We start from the raw sequence: 18,468 nt of genomic DNA, 5'->3' as shown, positions 1-18,468 counted from the left end.
CTGGGGCAACGTTGAAACCTGCTTCTTATGTTTCACTGACTTTCTAACAAACCAACCTGGGTGTCAGAATATGTACCTAAGTGTCAAAAGTACCCCAAGGGAATACAGCCTTACAAATGCATGACCCTTACGTTTCCTGAAATTCACATTCAAGTGATTAAAATTCCACTGGATTTTAATTGTTATTATTATATTTTTTTTTTTACCTCATTTTCTTTTGTTATCATATTCACTTTGTGATAGTAACTCATATATTATTATTATCATTTGCTTTTACATTCAGAAAAAAAAAATTTGCATTATTATTTTATGTAAAATTTTGACTGCTCAATTTAATAATTAATTGACAATCTTATTGGTATCATTAAATACATTTTATTATTATTTTTTTAAATACCACAAAAATGTTGGTACTTTTTTCTTTTTAATTTTTAATCCGTTTGTTTTAATTTTAATGTCATTAATGTCATCTGGAAAGAATGTCAACATGGTACGTGTTCGTGGTCTCGAAAATTTTTATTTTATTATTTCTGTTTACAGGTATCACGTTGTCCAGAGGGAAAAGAAACAGCTATGGTCACCACTATATTGCCCAGGCATGTAGCTGTAGTACGAGTAGATGAAAAAAAATTACGTGGAGAATAACGTAAAATTGTTAGTATGTGTACATAAACGTTGTTGGATGACATGCTGGCTACCACTAACAAAAAATATATAAAAAAAACTCATAAAAAATTACATGTACACATGGACACATGAAATATTTCATCACAGGTAAAATTTAATTATGACATTTTTTAAATTTTTGAATAAATATTTAAAAGAATACTTAAATGATTCAACTAAACTTATTTAAACTTTAATTACGACAAAAAAAAAAGAAGGAAAAAAAGTTATAATTACTGTGCGTTTAAGAATTTTTTTTGGCCCTTAATCACTTCAGTAGCAACAACGACGATTTAATCAGGTGGAAATAAGTATTCTTGGAGGAAATAAAAAAGACAAAAAATAAAATAAGAAATATACTTCATTGAATCTTATCATTCGCTACAATGATTCATTTGACTCAATCCTTTCACTGTACGAAAGCGTCTTTTATCCCTAAAAAGATCGATTCAAGACGAAGCTGACCAAAGATTTCAAGCAGAAAATTGTAATGCTCAGAACACTCTCTACAGTACTTGAAGCTCGATATAAAAAATAAAATTAAGTCAAGGGTAGTTGAGAAGAATAAAAAAAAAAAAAAGAACTTTTACTCAAACGTAATAGATTTTTTATTTTTTATTTTTTTTTTTTACATTTCATTTTATTTTTACATAAAAAAAAGGGAAAAAAAATATATATATATATATTCACTTCAAGACTCAGTTAGATAATATATGCGCATGAATAAATTTTTGTTTAATTTTTTTTTTAAATAAAAAAAAAATGGAAATTGATTTCATTTTTAATATTTATTTTTTTTCTTACTTCTAGAATTGTGATTAAAATACGAAGCACGTGTTGGAAGGCAAACTCTTCAATTGGAATCGTGAGTCACGATTGCGGAAAGGTGAAAGGAGATAAATGGGAAATATAGAAGGACGAATGAGGACTATTTGATTTACGAATGGATGAAGAGGTGTTTTACCTTTTCCAATAGACTTTTTTACATTGGAAAAACGTATACTGGCCAGTTCTTATATGATGTGTGAATAACTTGGATTGCACATTGGCTCACGTGGATCATCAATCATCAAGTTTTCGAAAAATCATACGATCTCATGTTTGACTCGGTAATGTGAAAAATCATTTTTCTTTTTTTTTTTTATCAAATAACATATTATATAAAATAATAGAAGTAAAAAATAAAATTCAACGTAATTTTAAAGATCAATATTTTAAGAATTTTTTCAGTCGTAAGTAAAAGTATTAAGTTTAAATGGTTTGAGGATGCTTTAAAATAAGCTCAAGAGAATTAAATATGGGAAATTTAAAATTCGTGAGAGTACTAGCAGATGAGACTGTGATTGAAAAAAAAATAAAAGACTTTTCGTACATTTGATAATAATGAAATTTAAACTCTAGGAAAAAAAAAAATTTTATCGATTAAAACATAAAGAAAAAATTCATTAAACTTGTAAATTAAATATTTTTTTCTTTACATTCATTAATCTTTACATTTCGGGTTTTTTAATATTTAATATTATTCACTTGTTTATTATTTTTAAAGTGTCTCGACCCAGTTAACCAATAAAAAATAATATAAATCAAAATTAAATTAAAATTTTTAGTAAAATAATAAAAAATTAAATAAACATAAATTTATAATAATTTTGGCATTGTCAACATTAAAAAAAAATAATAATAATAATATCAATATCGGGAATTTCATTTTAACTTGAATTATTTATTTGAATTTCATGAGGTAATTTCAAAGACAACAAAATAATAAGATTGATTTGTCAACCAAAGATCTTTATGTCTATCGATAAAATTTAAAATTCATTTTTAAAATTCAAACTCTGCAGGAAATAAATGCATTCACCAAAAGGTATGACTACCATCTGTAACATAAAAAAAAAATAAAACATTTATCCAAGGATTTTACATATTGCTGGAGTCAAAGAAAAAAAAAAAAAAAAAAGCTGAGCAAGCTGCTGGGTAAGTTCATCTCTCTACATAAAAAATGAGAATAATAATTATAATAATAATAATATGAGATGTTTATTTTTCAGTTTTAAGATCACATTCTTCAAGAAACCAATTCAACGGATAAAGAGAAAAAGGAAATATTCATACAAGTAAGAAAAAAATAATCAAAAATAAACAATTCTCACACTTTAACAAATAATAAAATCAATAATTTAATATTAATAAATAACAATTTTGAAAGAAAAAAAATTCTGTTGACAGTATAAAGTATTGACAGTATAAAGTTTTTTGAAAATAAGAAAAAAAAATAAGTCAAATATCTGATAATAATATTCAATATTGTAAAATGTCAATCTGTTTTCTCGGTGGGATAAATTCATCTCAAAAATAAATTGAGGTTTTATTTCTCTTAGTATTTATAAATCTATTGAAAAAGTAGGTAGTATGTTTTTCTCGAGACAAAGTAACATGAAAATACATCAAAACGAGCCAACAATGAATCACAGATGCACAAATTACTGTGGTAAACTTTGCAAAAAATAAAACAACTCGCTTTCTGGCAAAATTGACACATTAAAAAATGAACAAGGTTTAGGTGATCAATGTCTTTAGAACAGTTGCGATAATTTATATAAAAATTTTTCTCCATCCAACTTTAATAATATGTTCTAGTCTCTTTTTATTTTTTTATATTTTTTTGTTTTTCTCTATTCAAACATAAAATACGATATTAATCATTTTATTTTTTTGTTTAAATTGTTGGTTAAAAAAGTTTCAAACCACTAATGGAGCAAAGCTGCATAGTAGTGGTAATGAATCTCTTCTAGAGATTTGTAAAATTTCCAACACACAAACTTCATTCTTGGAAGAAATGTCAAGAACAAGTTTCACCGAGGTTTATTCAAGAAAGCCAACAGAATGTCGTAGTTACTGTCGTGAAAGTGACTCAAAGGGAAGCCAAAATGCCTGTAGCAATTTTATTGAAAATAGAAAACCAACAAGTAGTTCAAGTGAACAACATACTTTTAAAAAATTTATTGAAAATGATAAAAATAATAAATATTGTCGTCTTGCTGGTGGTGGAAATACTCGTGGTGGTGGTGGTGGTAGTTGCTGTTGTTCATCAAAAAAATCAAGTAACTTATCACCTTGTGCATTGAGATCAACAAAAACTTCAGCAGCAGCAGCATCAACACCACCATCACCATCACCATATTGTCGCTCTTATAAACATCAACAAACTATATCCCAGAGGCAAACACAACCCCAGAGACAGGAAAGGAATAAAGGTGCAAAGGGCAATTGTCCTTGTAGTAGTGTATCTAACGGTCAAGCTTCCAGTCATAATCCACAAGAACTACAAGGTGGATATTGTAGCTCTCAAAGAACCAACAAGTTAGTTTTGTGTTTACTTTGTGTTAAATTATAAAAATATTTTTTTACATTTTACATAAAATTCATAGTATTTAAATTTTTCTTTGTCTGGATATATTAGTCGGTCTAGCAATGTCCAAGGTGGATGTGGTGGTCATTCTTGTGGTAAAATATACAGCTGTGCTGGTTCATCTGGTGGAAAATCTTGCTTCCCAAGAAATCACCAAAAGAGAAATGGTGAATGTTGCGGTGGAACAAATAAAAATTCAATGAATCATGGTGGCTGCTGCTAATGAATTTAAAAAATTGAATAATAAATTTAATTCATAAAATTCATTTTCATCAATACATCAACTTGGCTTGGTATGTACGCAAGCTATACTTATTATTATTTCAACTTTGATTAATAAAAATGGTAATCAGTTAAAGTTGATTAGAATTAAATTAATACTTTAGCTTGTTTTTGACAAGTACTATTGTATTTCAAATAGTTGTTTAAATAATACAGAGTTGGTAGTTGATCAAAATTCTGTCCTTTCTGAGAACTGTATCAAAGTTTACGTATATTTTGTAGAAAAGCCCCTCGACAAACTGGTCAGTTCATTTGGTGATGTTCGTCTTAACTCACCAACATATAACGTACCTCTGAGTTCTCTTTACTTCTCTTTACTTCTCTTGAGGTTCCATTAACTCTCACCCTCCAGTAATTTTGGTGTCGGCACAACCGCAGACCTTCACTTGCAACTTGCTCTGCTTCCATGCAACCAACAAACCCATCGTCAAACGCCTACCTTGTCTGACCCCAACTTTCTCACTGTATATATAAAGCTCGTTCTTGATATACACACACTGTACTCCAACAATTATCAAGCAAAAAGTTGTACAGTATATACATATATTTATTATATATGCTCTAAAATAAAATATATTTAAATTACTTTGCATTAAATTTAAAAAATACTTAATATATATAAGTGAGTTGAAAAATAAAAAAAAATTAAAACGAAAAGCGATTACAAAAGAAAGTTCAAGTACCATTATAAAATTTAACGTCTTTTTCTGCCTCGTCAACTGGCAAATATAGTCAAAAGATTTTCACTTTTTATAGTCATTTTTTAAAACGGATATATGTGTATGTATTGTATTTTTTATTTTTTTTTTAAACTATTTGAATAATAAGAAAAAAGCATTTCAAATTTACAATGAAATTAGAATTGTTCATAACATTTAAAGTAAAAGTTATGTGAGTGTTTCCATTAGTATTTAAAAAATATGTAGTTTTATACTACAGCGAAAAAATAAAAATTAACATGTTTTATAAATTTTAAAACATATACTTTTGTATTACAGATTTACTAACGACTGAATCACGTTGACTTAATTTTACAAATTTGCCAACATGAAAAATTTGTTTGATTATGCATGCGATATAGCTTCTTACCTTATGGAACATGGTAGTATGAGCAACATTAGATGACCATTAAACACCACTCTTCAACATGGTAAGAAAAACAAAATAGAAAAATTAAAAATTAAAAAGTTAGAATCCATAAAAAACTTGTTGAATTAACTCTTGAAAATTTTCTTCACAGTTCATTTCATAGAAAACTTTTTTTTCTTCATCATCTTGATCACCGGATACTTGATAAAAAAAAAAAAATTCAATGACTTTCTTTGGAAAAAAAAAAAAAAACTTCATCTGAAAAACCCAATCTATTAAGACAAAGCTGATCTCTTGTGCCCGCGACATTTCTTCTCGTTTTGTGAGGACAAACGAGTGACTATCGTGAGTACAAAAAATAAAAAAATAAAAAATAGAAAAGTCTTTTGAATGTAGTCGGCTGTGCCTTTGTATTCTTGTAATTGGAATCTGGTACGCCACTACTGCATTACGAAAACTTTTTTGTCGCGTGAAGTCGTCCGATTTATACCTATCTCTTTATTTATTCCCCTTTATATTTCATTGTTCTCATCTTTCGTTTCTCTGTTTTCATTTCGTCTACTTTTCCCAGTCTTTTTTGAACCCAGGCTTTTCACAGTCCACGTAATAATCTTTTTTGTTCTACACATTTATATATCTGTCTCTATATATTTTTTTTCTTGTCTTTCATCATTTTTTTTTTTTTTCATTTACTTTCAGTCTAGCTACTGTCTGACTTTTTTTAAAAATATTTATTTAATTTGTTTTTTTTTTTTTTTTTGCGTTTTTCTATGGCTTGCCGGTTTCTAATAAAAGGTCAGTTTGTAAAACTAAAAAATGATACAAACGTGATTTACTCGTTTGATAAAAAAACTTTTTTTTTTTCTTTTATTGTTTTTATATTTATATTCGTATTTGAATGAGTAATAATTGGCTTTTCAACGTGAAGGGCAAATATGAGTGGAAACAATTGGCTCGTTAAAAAATTTTATATACGGAATATCGAAGGGAAAAATACACAAATCAAAAGTCGTCGATGTGCCAGTTAGTCGGTTACGCCGCAGGACAAGCCTGTGTGATTTTAAAATAAATAAAAAATAGTAAATGAACAAAAGAGAAAGAGTTTACAAAAAAAAAAAAAACCTGACGATCCATTTACTCTTTTTTTCGAGCTATATATATTATTATTTTTTTTTTTTTTCATTTTGTGACAGTGGTCTACCTCCAACAGTTCAAAGAGACGCGTTAAAACAAAATTAAAAAAAATAAAAAAAAAAGAGAACATTAACAGAGTTGAAATTCAATAAAGTGCAGCTACGACATAATTGCAACCTTTTGCATAGAGATAGAGCCATCTTTAGTTATATATATATTTCATTTTACCTCATCAAAATACCTCATATTTGTTTTTTATGTACATCACATAGCTCGTTTCATTAATGCTCCATTTTGTCATTGCTGAAACCTTCAACAGGCCAAAAAACTTTTGCAATTTTTTTATTTTCATTCAATGTAAATATGCATAGCTTTTTTTTTTTTTTTAATATTTTATATACGCGTTGAAAATATCAAAATGAAAAATTCCCATGAGTATAATCTCTTTGATGCTCTGAAAATACAATTTAATATGATAAAAAAAAAATAATCCAAGTGCTGATTAATTTAATATTCTCAAACACAGTTTATTTGATATTTTATTTTTAAATGAAACTTTTTCAATTAATTGCATCGGTAATTTTAGAGCATTTCTTTTTATATATATAAACATTTTTTTTCCTCAGGAAAATTAGTTTTTTGTATTCAAAATTAAAAGTAAATTGAGTCAACTAACAAAGCAAAATAACTAAGTTTTGAAATTCATCATGGAACAATGCATATGTATACATGTTGTTTTTATTTGTTTTGCTGTTGCTATTATTTTTTTTTCAATTTCTATTCAATTGTTTTTATTTCTGTTATCGTGGTTTTATTGCAGACAAATTTTTTGAATGCTTCGTCGTGTTTAAAAGTATAGTAACACTTGTAAGGGTAAAAATAAATTTTATTTAAAAAAAAAATAAACAAAAGATATAAAATAGTAATAAAATTTCGAGTATTTTAGCTTTATAATTTTAATTGTTTTTTATTTTCACATTATTTCGTATTATCTATCTAGAAGTAATTAAATTATTTTATGTTGCAATTAAAGGAAAATGAAAATAATTACTTTGTCGTAAAACATCAAAAACTATTGAATAATAATGTTGTATGTATAAGCAACAAGAATTTATAACAGTCAACATTGCAAATATGCTTTGTATATAACGATGTGCTAAACAAGTATATGCATAACCCAGTTTTTTGTTAGTTAAAACAGCTCGATATGACAATTTATTCGATGTGCAAGTTTGTTAGTGAAATAAAAGCACCATTCAACATTCACTTTACCTTAAATAAACAATTTAGTTAATTCAAATGTACAATTATAATTTATAACATGTACAAATGATGGTAATATAAAATTTTTAAAAAAATATCTATACATGTGATAATTGATAAGTCAACTTTATCGTTAAAAATAAAATAAACCGAAAAGAAATTATTATTCCATGACAATTCAGTAGAAATGACACGAAAAAGATATTCTATGAATATAAAAATCGCGTATTCATTGGGTGTTATTATGAATCGACATATTTATACGCAGTCACGTTTCTACAGTAGAAAATCAGTCTGTCCAACGAAGAAGAAGAAGGGAACTTTGTTCGCTGATAATAAAAAAAAATAAAATAAAACAAAATTATTTAAAAAATAAAATAAAAATGAAGCGGATAAGGAAAGCGAAGGAGCTCATTTCCCGTTCGTATTCGTGAAATGAATTTCGAAATCTTCGAGAAATAAAAGACGCGGGAAAAGCCAAGTGAATCGCGCACATAAAAAAAATGTATAAAAAAAATTTTCCTCATCTTTTCAATTTTTTTTTTTGTTCTATCTAGTGTTACTTCTTAGTACAATCTTTACCTGCACTTTTCATTGGAACATCTGATTTCAATGTCTATGTATATACTAAAAAACCGCTCATACGGAAGAACCGGAGATTGTCAGGAAAATAAATTTGAATAGAACTCTTTCCAACTCTATATATATTTTCACTATTACAAATTTATTTTCACTTTAAATTTTACTATGCTTAAGTGGCAAATAACTGTCCTTCAATTATTGAAAGAGCAAAAATAAAAAAATGTATTTTTATCTGCTTGAATGAATCAAATCATCAATTTATATATATTTTTTATTTTATTTTCCTGTATATAATGTTTTATAAACATTGACATTTTTTTCATTTTATTATTATTGTTATTAATTTTTGAAATTCCTATGGTCGTTGTCTTTGGCACCCTATTTCTAGTGGCATTTTGACACCCCATTCTCTCTTGGTTTAAAAGCGTGGTTTTCCCCATTCGTATATTGTACACTAAAAAGCCGTAAATCGAGTCCCAAAATGAACGACGATATAGCACCTACACCCTAAAAACCTTTATATATTTTTTTATTTTATTTTTCATTTCTTTTTCTTTCTCTCTGAACCTCATACCTTTCAAAAAAAAAAAAAGCTCCCCGTGGTGAAATAAATTGGCGCTCGCGTGTTTACACGCCAGCAAAATTAAAATTCCTCAAGTGTAGCAAAAGCAGTCGACATCAACGAGCCGAGTCGGCCCGAAGGAGTGGGCCGTGTTTAATTAATGACTGGGACTAATTAAAAAGCCCAAAGAAAAATATACTAGCTGACTACAACTGTCGACCTTTTTGAGGCCAACTCTCTTTTTCTCTCTCACTCACTGTCTTTATTTACTTTTTCTTTTTTCTATAATAGTCTCAGAATAACGTTGGCACAGTTTCCGGCTGATGAGTACTTGTTTTAAATTTAATTCATCAAAATAATAATACATAACAGTATACACTTTTAAAAAGTATAAATATAAATACTTATAATGATAAAAATTGAACAATTATATACTAAATTTTTTATAGAGTGACGAGATGACATGGGACATTAGGGGTATTTACCAGATTTAGTTGAAAATATGAAAAAAAAAAAAAAGGAGCCGAGTACCAAAGGGCAAAAGTTGAAGCGTTGAGCTTTTACGAAAATTGCAAGAGGGTGACCACTGTATGTGTAGTACGTGCCTTTGGAAATTTGTTGAAACGTTCATCAAGGACCTTCAACATATTCAAACACACACACACAAAAAGGAATATACTCATTTGCAGCATTGAGCTTGTTGGTTGGATATACATAAAATGGTGTACATCGAGGTATACCTACCAGGTGACTTCACTCGCATACTCCTTTGATGTCAACGGACCAAGCGTTAAATTCATTTTCAAATTGTGCATTGACATACTTTGAAAAATAAGAATCAATTAGGAAGACATCATCATTCAGCATCATTGTTATCAACTTGTATAGGTAAGCTTATTTTTATTACTATAATAATTATCATTTGTTTTTTTTTTTTTTCTTTTCATTTAAAAATAAATTATTATTTTATTTTTTTTTTTTTTTGTACCTTTAATTTAATTCTTTATTTTCTTTACTTTATTATACTTTTTTTTCTTTTTTTTATCTTCAGCTGAATTTCAAAAAGGAATTTATGGGATCCAAGATAGCAAACGTAATAATAATAATATAAAAAAAAGAGATTCAACAACCCTCTTTCCTGGGATTTATGTCTCTAAACTTTGATGAGCTTTCTCAAGACTTCATACTGCTTGACTCGAGGTAATTTTTTTTTTTTTTCATTATATTTGTTTAATTTTTAAAATTGCTCATTTTTTATATGTTTATTATCTAATTGTACGATATGTTTATTTTTTATTTAATTGTTATTTTTATTATTTTATAATTTTGACATATATTTGGAGAGTTTATTATTTTTATTTGAATTTTAAAATTTTATATACTTCATGGTAGCTAAATAAAAATTAAAATGAAAAAAAAAATATATATATATTTGACATAAACAGTGAAGGGTATGAATAGGGATATGGTTTTGACAGGAACCCGGGTTTGATGAACGATCGATGTCACGACATTAAAGCCAATTTATTATGCAATTTAGCGTGGAGACAATGTAAGCTCGTAAAACAAAGTTCCCTATAGTGTGTTTGGTGAATACGAGTACGCTCATCGATACCACACTAAAGATAATCCCGGCAACGAGTGTCATAGAAATTGCGCGTACACGTTTGTTACAATTCGATTTATATTTTTAGGATAGCAGTATAAAACAAGAGAAACAAAATAATAAAAATTTAATAAATTAAAATAAAAATATAAAAAAACAAATTAAAAAAACAAATATGTACGTGAACGAATTACGTATTTTTTGGCCATGTAAATGATATTATTTTTGTTGTAAATATTCGATTGTGTTAGTATGAAACTGCTAATTTAGATAATCCTTTTTGATAAAACAAACTCAACCATATACGCTCGGTGTTGCATTTATCATTATACTGTTATTCCATACAAATACCACAATTAAACTTTATTTTCATTATTAAACCACAAATTTTAATTCACTTTTATTACGATCATTAAAATTTTTCAATTTATCCAATATCAATTGCAATGCATATTAAATTCATAATTATTTTCACATTTTTATTGATTTAAATAATTTATTAATAATTTAATTGAATCGTTTTTTTTTTTTACATTTATTTTTCATCGATTTATATATACTTGGATATAAAAAAATAACTAGATCATCATTTCAAGAAAGCAATATGAGTTATAAAGCCAGGGAAAGAGATGTAATCCCTTATTGACACTCTCAACGTCCATTACTTTTAAAGTACAATTTTCCACCCCACTGTCATCTTTTTCCAAGTTTTTTTTTATTCGTCAGATTACATCCTAATTCAACTATCAAGTAATCCTTATTTTTTTTTTATATATACAAGTATATCAAATATTATATTTATTGCAAAAAAAAAATAAATAAATTTTATAAATGAAAAAGAAATATATACTTGTATATATGAAAAACTTCATATATATCTAGCGTAAAATTTATTTCGCGTAATATAACTTTGGACATTCACTGGTACACATCAAGTTGCACGAACGAAAGATTAACTATTTGCAGTGTGTAAATAAATCCTTCTACCAATTGAAAATGAACAAAAAAAAAATAAATAAATAAAGATTTCAAAAGTGAATCTTAAAGTATACTGGACACATGAGACTTGTAAATTTAAATTGGACTCTTGAGCTTTACCAACACAATGAAAACTAAATTTTTATATTTCAACATATGTCCTTGCTGATTTAATTTAATTTTTAATTTGAAAAATTAATTTTTATTATATAAAAACAATGTACATTTATCAATTAAAATATTAAAGATAATTATATTCATAGATGTATAAATTAAATTTATACTATCACTTTTCTTAATTCTATGAATATGCAATTTAACCAGAAACAACGAGATTGGTGTTTATCAGTGTTATAGAACATATCATAAAATTACCTTTACTTGTTCTTGTATATGCCAACGGTATCACGGTAACACCAGCATTCACTGGCTATAAACCTTGATAAAAAAAATTTTATATACATATTTTTCTTTTATGTTTTTTAAAAATGAATTTTTCTCTAATTAAAAGTACTTGTATTTTTACATTATTGATTAAAACTCTAGTATATGTATATTATTTTTATTTATTGTTTTTTTTTTCTACTCTTATCATAAGTTTTTTTATTTTTATTTTTTTCAATTGTCTCAGTCAACATTCATTAATGTGTTTTAATTATTATTTAAATTAAAAAAAAAAATACTGTTTCTTTGAGCTTCATTCATTATAAATAAATAATCTGATTTTAATTAATTTTTTTTTTTTTTTCTTTTTAAAGGTAATTACTTGGAAGACATCTAAAGAGTCGGCGATCCTAAAGGCCGTCCTTGAGGCACGTGATCTCCTTGAAAGCTAGATCATCAGTCAGTGGTATATCTTGTAGGATGGCTTACAAGCAAGTATTGCCCTTGTTCCAGGCTCAACTGACTCATCACACAGGTAATATTAACACTCGTGTTTTCAAGTGCCTGACAGGTTTCTATAACACAAAGGGATATGCTAATGGTCTCGATAGAAATATATATCTAGTACACTGTGTAGATTCTTGGAATATTTATCAAATACTCATATACATATACGAAAAGGTTTTGGTGAATATTCAAGCAAACTCATTATTGTTGATGATAAACCTTTTTTTTTTGATTCATTTATTGTTGCAACTACTAATCTTTATTTAAAAAATTAAAAATAAAAATACACGAGTTTATTTATAAAATTATTAAGCTTATTTATCAATTTTTTTTTTCTTTTTTTAATAAACTTAAAAGCTTAGCTTTTAATAGATGTTGTCCATGTCAACAATAATGATAAATAGGTCAAGCATGTTTGAAAAACTTTTTATTTTTATATACCAGTTGAACTGGTGCTTATCCTCGAAATACTTGTCGTTGATGTTGTTGTGCCCTCAGTTGCTCGTCAAGGGTTGTATACTTTACCTCTTGACTTTGAAAATTATTCTTTCCATCATTTGGATGGTTTTGCTCCATTTTTTTTTTTTTTTTTTTTTTTAATACATCATATTTATGATAATATTTCAAAGAAAAAAAAAACTAATAATAACATCAGTAGTACTTGTTTTTAATTAAATTTAAAAAACAATTTATTTTTTCATTCTTTTATATTTTAATATTTTAATTATAAATCATTGTTAAAGACTATAATTATTATCCAAGTATAATTTATCATTTAAATGATGAATATCCTCAACAAATGTTGATAAAGGTTGATATTTACATTGTCATTCAAAGTAAAAATACTTGAACTGTGCAAAGACATTTGGGGTCTTCGACCAATATCACCATTTACATTTAACTATCAACGGTTGATGATACACCCAGCTCGTTACCTTGGTAACGTCGTTACTTTGACCTGGTGGCCGTCTTCAAAGATATTACCATAGTAACCCTCTTGTCTCAACCCCAAATAAATATTTTACTCAAAAATATATTATCAAACATACGATTTAAACAAAATATAATTAAAAATTATATTTTTCAAGTATTATTAATTAACTTTTTTTACTTAATTATAATATTAATAATATATAAAACAAATTTTTAGATGACATAATTATTTCGTTATCATTTAATCGAATTTTTTCATCTCGTGATGATACTTGTTATCTGTTATAATTCATTTTTTCATTAAAATTCAACTGATGAGCACATTGCTTTGGGTATTGATATTCTGATTTTTTGATGGCAATGAATGAATAAAATTTCCCGGGAGGCCCAGTTGATGCTTGATTTTTTCATTACTACTATTGTCGTAGTATTATACGAATAAAATAAAAGAAAAAAAAAAAACTAAAACTGAAAATACATATGAAAGAATTGAATATTGAAAAAGCTTCGTTGAATCAAATTGAGAATGAGAATTGGTGCATTGTCATTTAAAGACTAGAATAAAATAAATATATATGAATTTTTATTATAAAATATATAACTACATAGTCTTATCAATGTTAAACACATTTAAAAATTTATTAAAATTAGAATAATAAATATTAAACAAGATATAAATATATAATTTATCAAGTACATAGGTAAATTTTAAATAACTAATTTAGTTACTAGTGAAATAAATTAATTCAACAAACACAAACAAATCTACAAACATAACAACAATTTTCATGTTGTAGTTAGAATTGTGTTTTCATCCAAATTTTGTATCTACTTTTGTCATCAACAACGAACGCCAGCCAATTAATAGACGACCTCGAGGGACTTGTGGATCCATACTAAAGACAAGACAACTCACAACTAATATATGGCCCAGAGCTAAAATTTACATCACATTCAACCACAGAAACTCCAAACTCTCCATCATCATCACTACTTCTATATCTGTGTGATCAAATAAATATATAATAAAAATTAAATAATATAAAAATTTTAATTTTAATCTTACTCAATTAATTATGAAAATATAACTTAAATTAATTTATTAATTTTTAATCAGCTTATATATATATTTTAAGTTATATTTTATAAGAGGATTAAAGAAATTCAATCTTGGTGGATTAGGATAAAAATAAAAAGAAGACAATGTTTAAGAAAGAAAATTATATTCAATCAATAACTTCAATATAGCTTTTTTCATAAAGATAATTAATAATATTTATTAATTATTTTATAAAAACAAATGAATACTTGGGGGAAAAAAAAATAAATAAAAAATTACATAGCCTTGGTTGTGGGGCCATTGATTGAGCCTGAAGTGACAGAATAAAAATGAGTTACATGTTTCAGGAGCATGGCGCTAAACATGTGTTCAATATCCCCGAGGGATTACGTGAATTGTGCAGTGATATTTCACGTGAAGTACACTGATTTTTTCGTTAAAAAAAAAATACATCAATTTTCCATTAATTAACTGATAAATATTTTGTTTTTTTTCCTGCAGGTTTTGCGCTCTCAACCGGATGATATTTATATTTTTATTGCTAATTATGTTGATGCACTTTTAGTCACTCGTGAAAATGCTAAAGGTTTTTTTTTTTTTTATTAATTAATTTTTATTTGTCAATTACATGTTGATAAAAATTATTTTATTTTCAGTTGCTGTGAGTGTGGTGAATGATATTACAATTGGAAGTGAATGTATTGTCAATATTCTTCAAAAATGTGGACTCAAAATGGACCTTGTTGCTGCGAGTATATCAAAGCTGCAGGTTTATATTGAATTTTTTTTTTTTTTTTTTTAGTTTGTTTTATATTCTAATATATATGATTTATTTGACATGACTTTTTAATTAATTTTTAGCAATGCTTTCGAAAATTTTTGTATGGAACAAATGGACAATCATCAACTGGAATATCTGATCGTGAAAGCCAATTATCAATTAGGAAAATTTTAGAATCTACTGGCACTTCTGTTGATACTGCGAATAAAGCTGCAATAAAAATTCAGGTATGTTTTTTTATAGAAATAGTTTTTATATTATTGCTAAAAAATAAAAAAAGAAAAATAAAAAGAATTTTTTTTATTTAAAATGACAAGTCCGTTTTTCGTGGGCACTGTGAAAGACTGAAAATCGACAAATCGAAAGATGAAATTGGAGCAACAAATACAATTGAAATTCAAGTAAAATCTACAAAAAAACAAATATTTGAGACAGCTACTTCAATTCCAGTAAATCCCAGTTTCATCTTATTCCAATTTCATTTTTTCAAATAAAGTTTTTATTTATTTTTTTTCATTAGTCAGCCTATTGCTTCTGTTACTGTGAAAAAAACGTCAAAATAAACTTACAAGAAGGTAAAAAAAAAAAAAAAATAAATCACAAAGTAAAAAAAATAAGAAAAATCAAAGATTTATTGACATAAAATTGGGGTTTTCTTTTTGATTTGCGACAATATTAAAGTCATACTTTACACTTTTATTTGATGCAGATGAAAAAGATGAAAAAAAATTGAGGGAGAATGGATTTGCAAGGGTAAAAGAAGGTATTCAAGCTGTCACTGGGTTAAATATGATTTACGATGAATATAATGTAACACTGGAACAAGCCAATCGTGCTGCTGTCATTATTCAGGTATTAAACAATCATTTACCTTTCAAATAAAAAAACAAAAAAAACTTAAATAAAAATAATAAATCAGTGTTAATGTTACTTCATTTATCAAAATTTTTATTCAATCATAATTTATTTATATTATATTTTATTATCTTGTATTAAATGTATTTTATTTTTTTAAAGAGTGCTTTTAGAAAGTATCGATCTACTCGACAGCTTGCATCAAAAATTTTTTAAAAAAGTTTCATCGAAACCCAGCAATTTCAACAGAGTTTGGCACAGGGAATCGCTAAGGCATCTAAAAAAAACTTTTTAATACTCATAAAGAACGCTTGAATGGATCAAAATTTTCTCCTAAAAAGTACTTTAAAGTATATAAAATATTAATTTTAATATTGACGGTAAATATAATATTTTATTTAAATTTTATTCAAACCAGACGGTGAATTAAGTGATTCATGATAAAAATAAAATACTTACATTTTAATCATTGATATTATTTTATTATTAAATGACAACTAAAAAAGTAAATTTAAATTAAATAAAATTTTATCTATTCAAGAAAAGAAATAAATAAATAATTCAACAAATAAAATGAAAAACAAAAAAAAAAAAAAAAAAAAGATGAATCGTTTTAGTTTTTACTAAATTGTTTTATTGACTTTTTCAGGGGTCGTTTAATCCGTTAATGGTTTTTCATTAGAACAACAAATTCCGGATGAGGTCAGGCGTGATCTGAGACACTTTTGTCTCAATTGATCGCCCAACTTGTTGGAACTTTGGTTTTTTTGAGTACAACAGGTCGTCTCACAATCCTCAAAGATTTTACATTCTTTTGTCGTTTGATCTGACATCAAATGAACAAACTTTTTTTTACATAATATGCATTCATTATTCTTTTTTAATACATTGTCATTAATTTTTTGACACTTGTATTTTTCAACTAAAATATCAACTGAATCTTTATGATTTATTATTCTTATATTATTTATAACATCATCATCATCATCATCATCATCATCATCATCATCATCATTATCATTGTCATCATCGTCGTCATTACTATCATCTTCATCTTTATTATCTTCATGATCAACTTCTTTGATTGGCAAACAATGTCGTTGGCTTTTGCAACAATTATTATCAATGAATTTAATATCATTTGAATAATTTTTTAGTTGTCTTTTTAATGGGTTCAATGATTCTTTTGACATTGTAGAACAATTAGAACGTATTTCATTCAAAAGTTGAGATTTTTGATAATCAAATTGGCAATCATTACAATGACAATAATGATGCCTAGATGATAATTTTTGATTAATGGAATTTTTTATATTTTTATTATCTCTTTGTAATTCTATGACTCGTTTTTGAAAATATTGTGTCTTCATTAAAGATTCTTGACGTGCTCTACACTCCCATTCATAAAGTTTTTTTGAAAAATCACATAATAATGGTTCATCTTCATCACTGACACCTTTAATTATTATTGATAATATTTTTTTAAAAATTCAAGTTATAACAATAATTTATTTATTGAATTTTTTTAATTATAATTTAACTTACAATTTTCTATAAATCCATCGTTGGATAATAAATTGAGTGAACTTTTATGTTTTTCATTATTTACTTTTAGTTTGTGATAACAGGAACAATTTTTATTTTTATATACTTGTAACGAGTTGTTATCAAAACTATATAAGTTGAAAAGTTCATGTGATAATAAAAATAAAAAATAAAATAAACCCTTGAGATGTTATGTAGGTATACCTATTATACCTATCTTTGGCATCTTTGAATTCTTCGTTATTTTCCAACACTTTACCATCATCAAATGTCATCTTTTTTGTTGTTGTTGTTGCTGTTGTTGTTGGAGTTGGAGTAGTCGTTGTCGTTGTCGTTGTTGTACTTGGCACAGTATCAAAACAGTCACCAGTACCATTAACTGATTTAACATCCAGTGTAGTCTCTGTGGAATTTCTACATCCAGAAGCAGTCCTTGGTCTTGTCAATTTATTTTCAGTTTTGTTGCTCGTTTGAATACTCTTCAATCAAATCAAAATAATAATTTAACATTCGTCGTTTTACCAATTACATTACCTCGAATATTTTAAATATTTTTTTTTTTCTCGTTCTCTCTCTCTCTCGTTTGCTCGCAATTTAAAAATTTTTTACCTTTAAATCTTCATGTCCCAAGTGAATAAGTTGGCAAGGATTTTGGATAAATTTTCTTCGTGCACGATGAAATGCCAACGCTGCAGCCGCAAGCTGATGCGATGAACTGGGACAGATTTGTGACATAATTTTACTATTCAATTTCAAATTTTGCTGAGGTTAAAACATTATTTTCACATTCGTTATGTTATATATATAAAAGAATAAAAGAAAAAAAAAA

At 26.4% G+C, this 18,468-nt stretch overlaps 2 protein-coding genes across 5 annotated transcripts; one reads left to right on the top strand and one right to left on the bottom strand.

Moving 5' to 3' along the window:
- Positions 1 to 546: 546 nt before the first annotated feature.
- Positions 547 to 16,829, top strand: LOC122857982. Of its 4 annotated transcripts, XR_006374273.1 has the most exons (13): positions 547 to 774; positions 1,477 to 1,775; positions 2,511 to 2,643; positions 2,718 to 2,783; positions 3,407 to 4,029; positions 4,130 to 4,371; positions 5,359 to 5,510; positions 5,601 to 5,794; positions 9,440 to 9,878; positions 10,042 to 10,190; positions 12,333 to 12,493; positions 14,960 to 15,044; positions 15,115 to 15,139. XR_006374273.1 is itself a non-coding variant. In XM_044160576.1 (8 exons), the coding sequence occupies exons 1-8, from the start codon at positions 14,788 to 14,790 to the stop codon at positions 16,308 to 16,310; spliced, it is 819 nt and encodes a 272-aa protein (XP_044016511.1). In that variant the 5' UTR covers positions 14,763 to 14,787; the 3' UTR covers positions 16,311 to 16,556. The 4 variants fall into 4 exon arrangements, 1 of the variants encoding a protein (XP_044016511.1); XR_006374271.1 differs by lacking the exons at positions 14,960 to 15,044; positions 15,115 to 15,139 and adding an exon at positions 14,196 to 14,375; XR_006374270.1 differs by lacking the exons at positions 547 to 774; positions 1,477 to 1,775; positions 2,511 to 2,643; ... (6 more) ...; positions 10,042 to 10,190; positions 12,333 to 12,493 and adding exons at positions 14,763 to 14,877; positions 15,320 to 15,466; positions 15,557 to 15,688; ... (2 more) ...; positions 16,257 to 16,474; positions 16,744 to 16,829 and having other exon boundaries at positions 15,115 to 15,227.
- On the bottom strand, positions 16,706 to 18,454 carry LOC122857976 (protein PFC0760c-like). Its single transcript, XM_044160559.1, has 4 exons — positions 18,249 to 18,454; positions 17,853 to 18,118; positions 17,640 to 17,767; positions 16,706 to 17,550 (listed from the first exon to the last, which is right to left on the bottom strand). The coding sequence occupies exons 1-4, from the start codon at positions 18,372 to 18,374 to the stop codon at positions 16,751 to 16,753; spliced, it is 1,320 nt and encodes a 439-aa protein (XP_044016494.1). The 5' UTR covers positions 18,375 to 18,454; the 3' UTR covers positions 16,706 to 16,750.
- Between the last annotated feature and the right edge of the window lie 14 nt (positions 18,455 to 18,468).

The sequence above is a fragment of the Aphidius gifuensis genome, linkage group LG1, assembly GCF_014905175.1.
Source record: "Aphidius gifuensis isolate YNYX2018 linkage group LG1, ASM1490517v1, whole genome shotgun sequence".
Classification (NCBI taxonomy): Eukaryota; Metazoa; Arthropoda; class Insecta; order Hymenoptera; family Braconidae; genus Aphidius; species Aphidius gifuensis.
The sequence above is the reverse complement of the archived record's forward strand: the minus strand, read 5'-3'. Positions and strand labels throughout refer to the sequence as shown.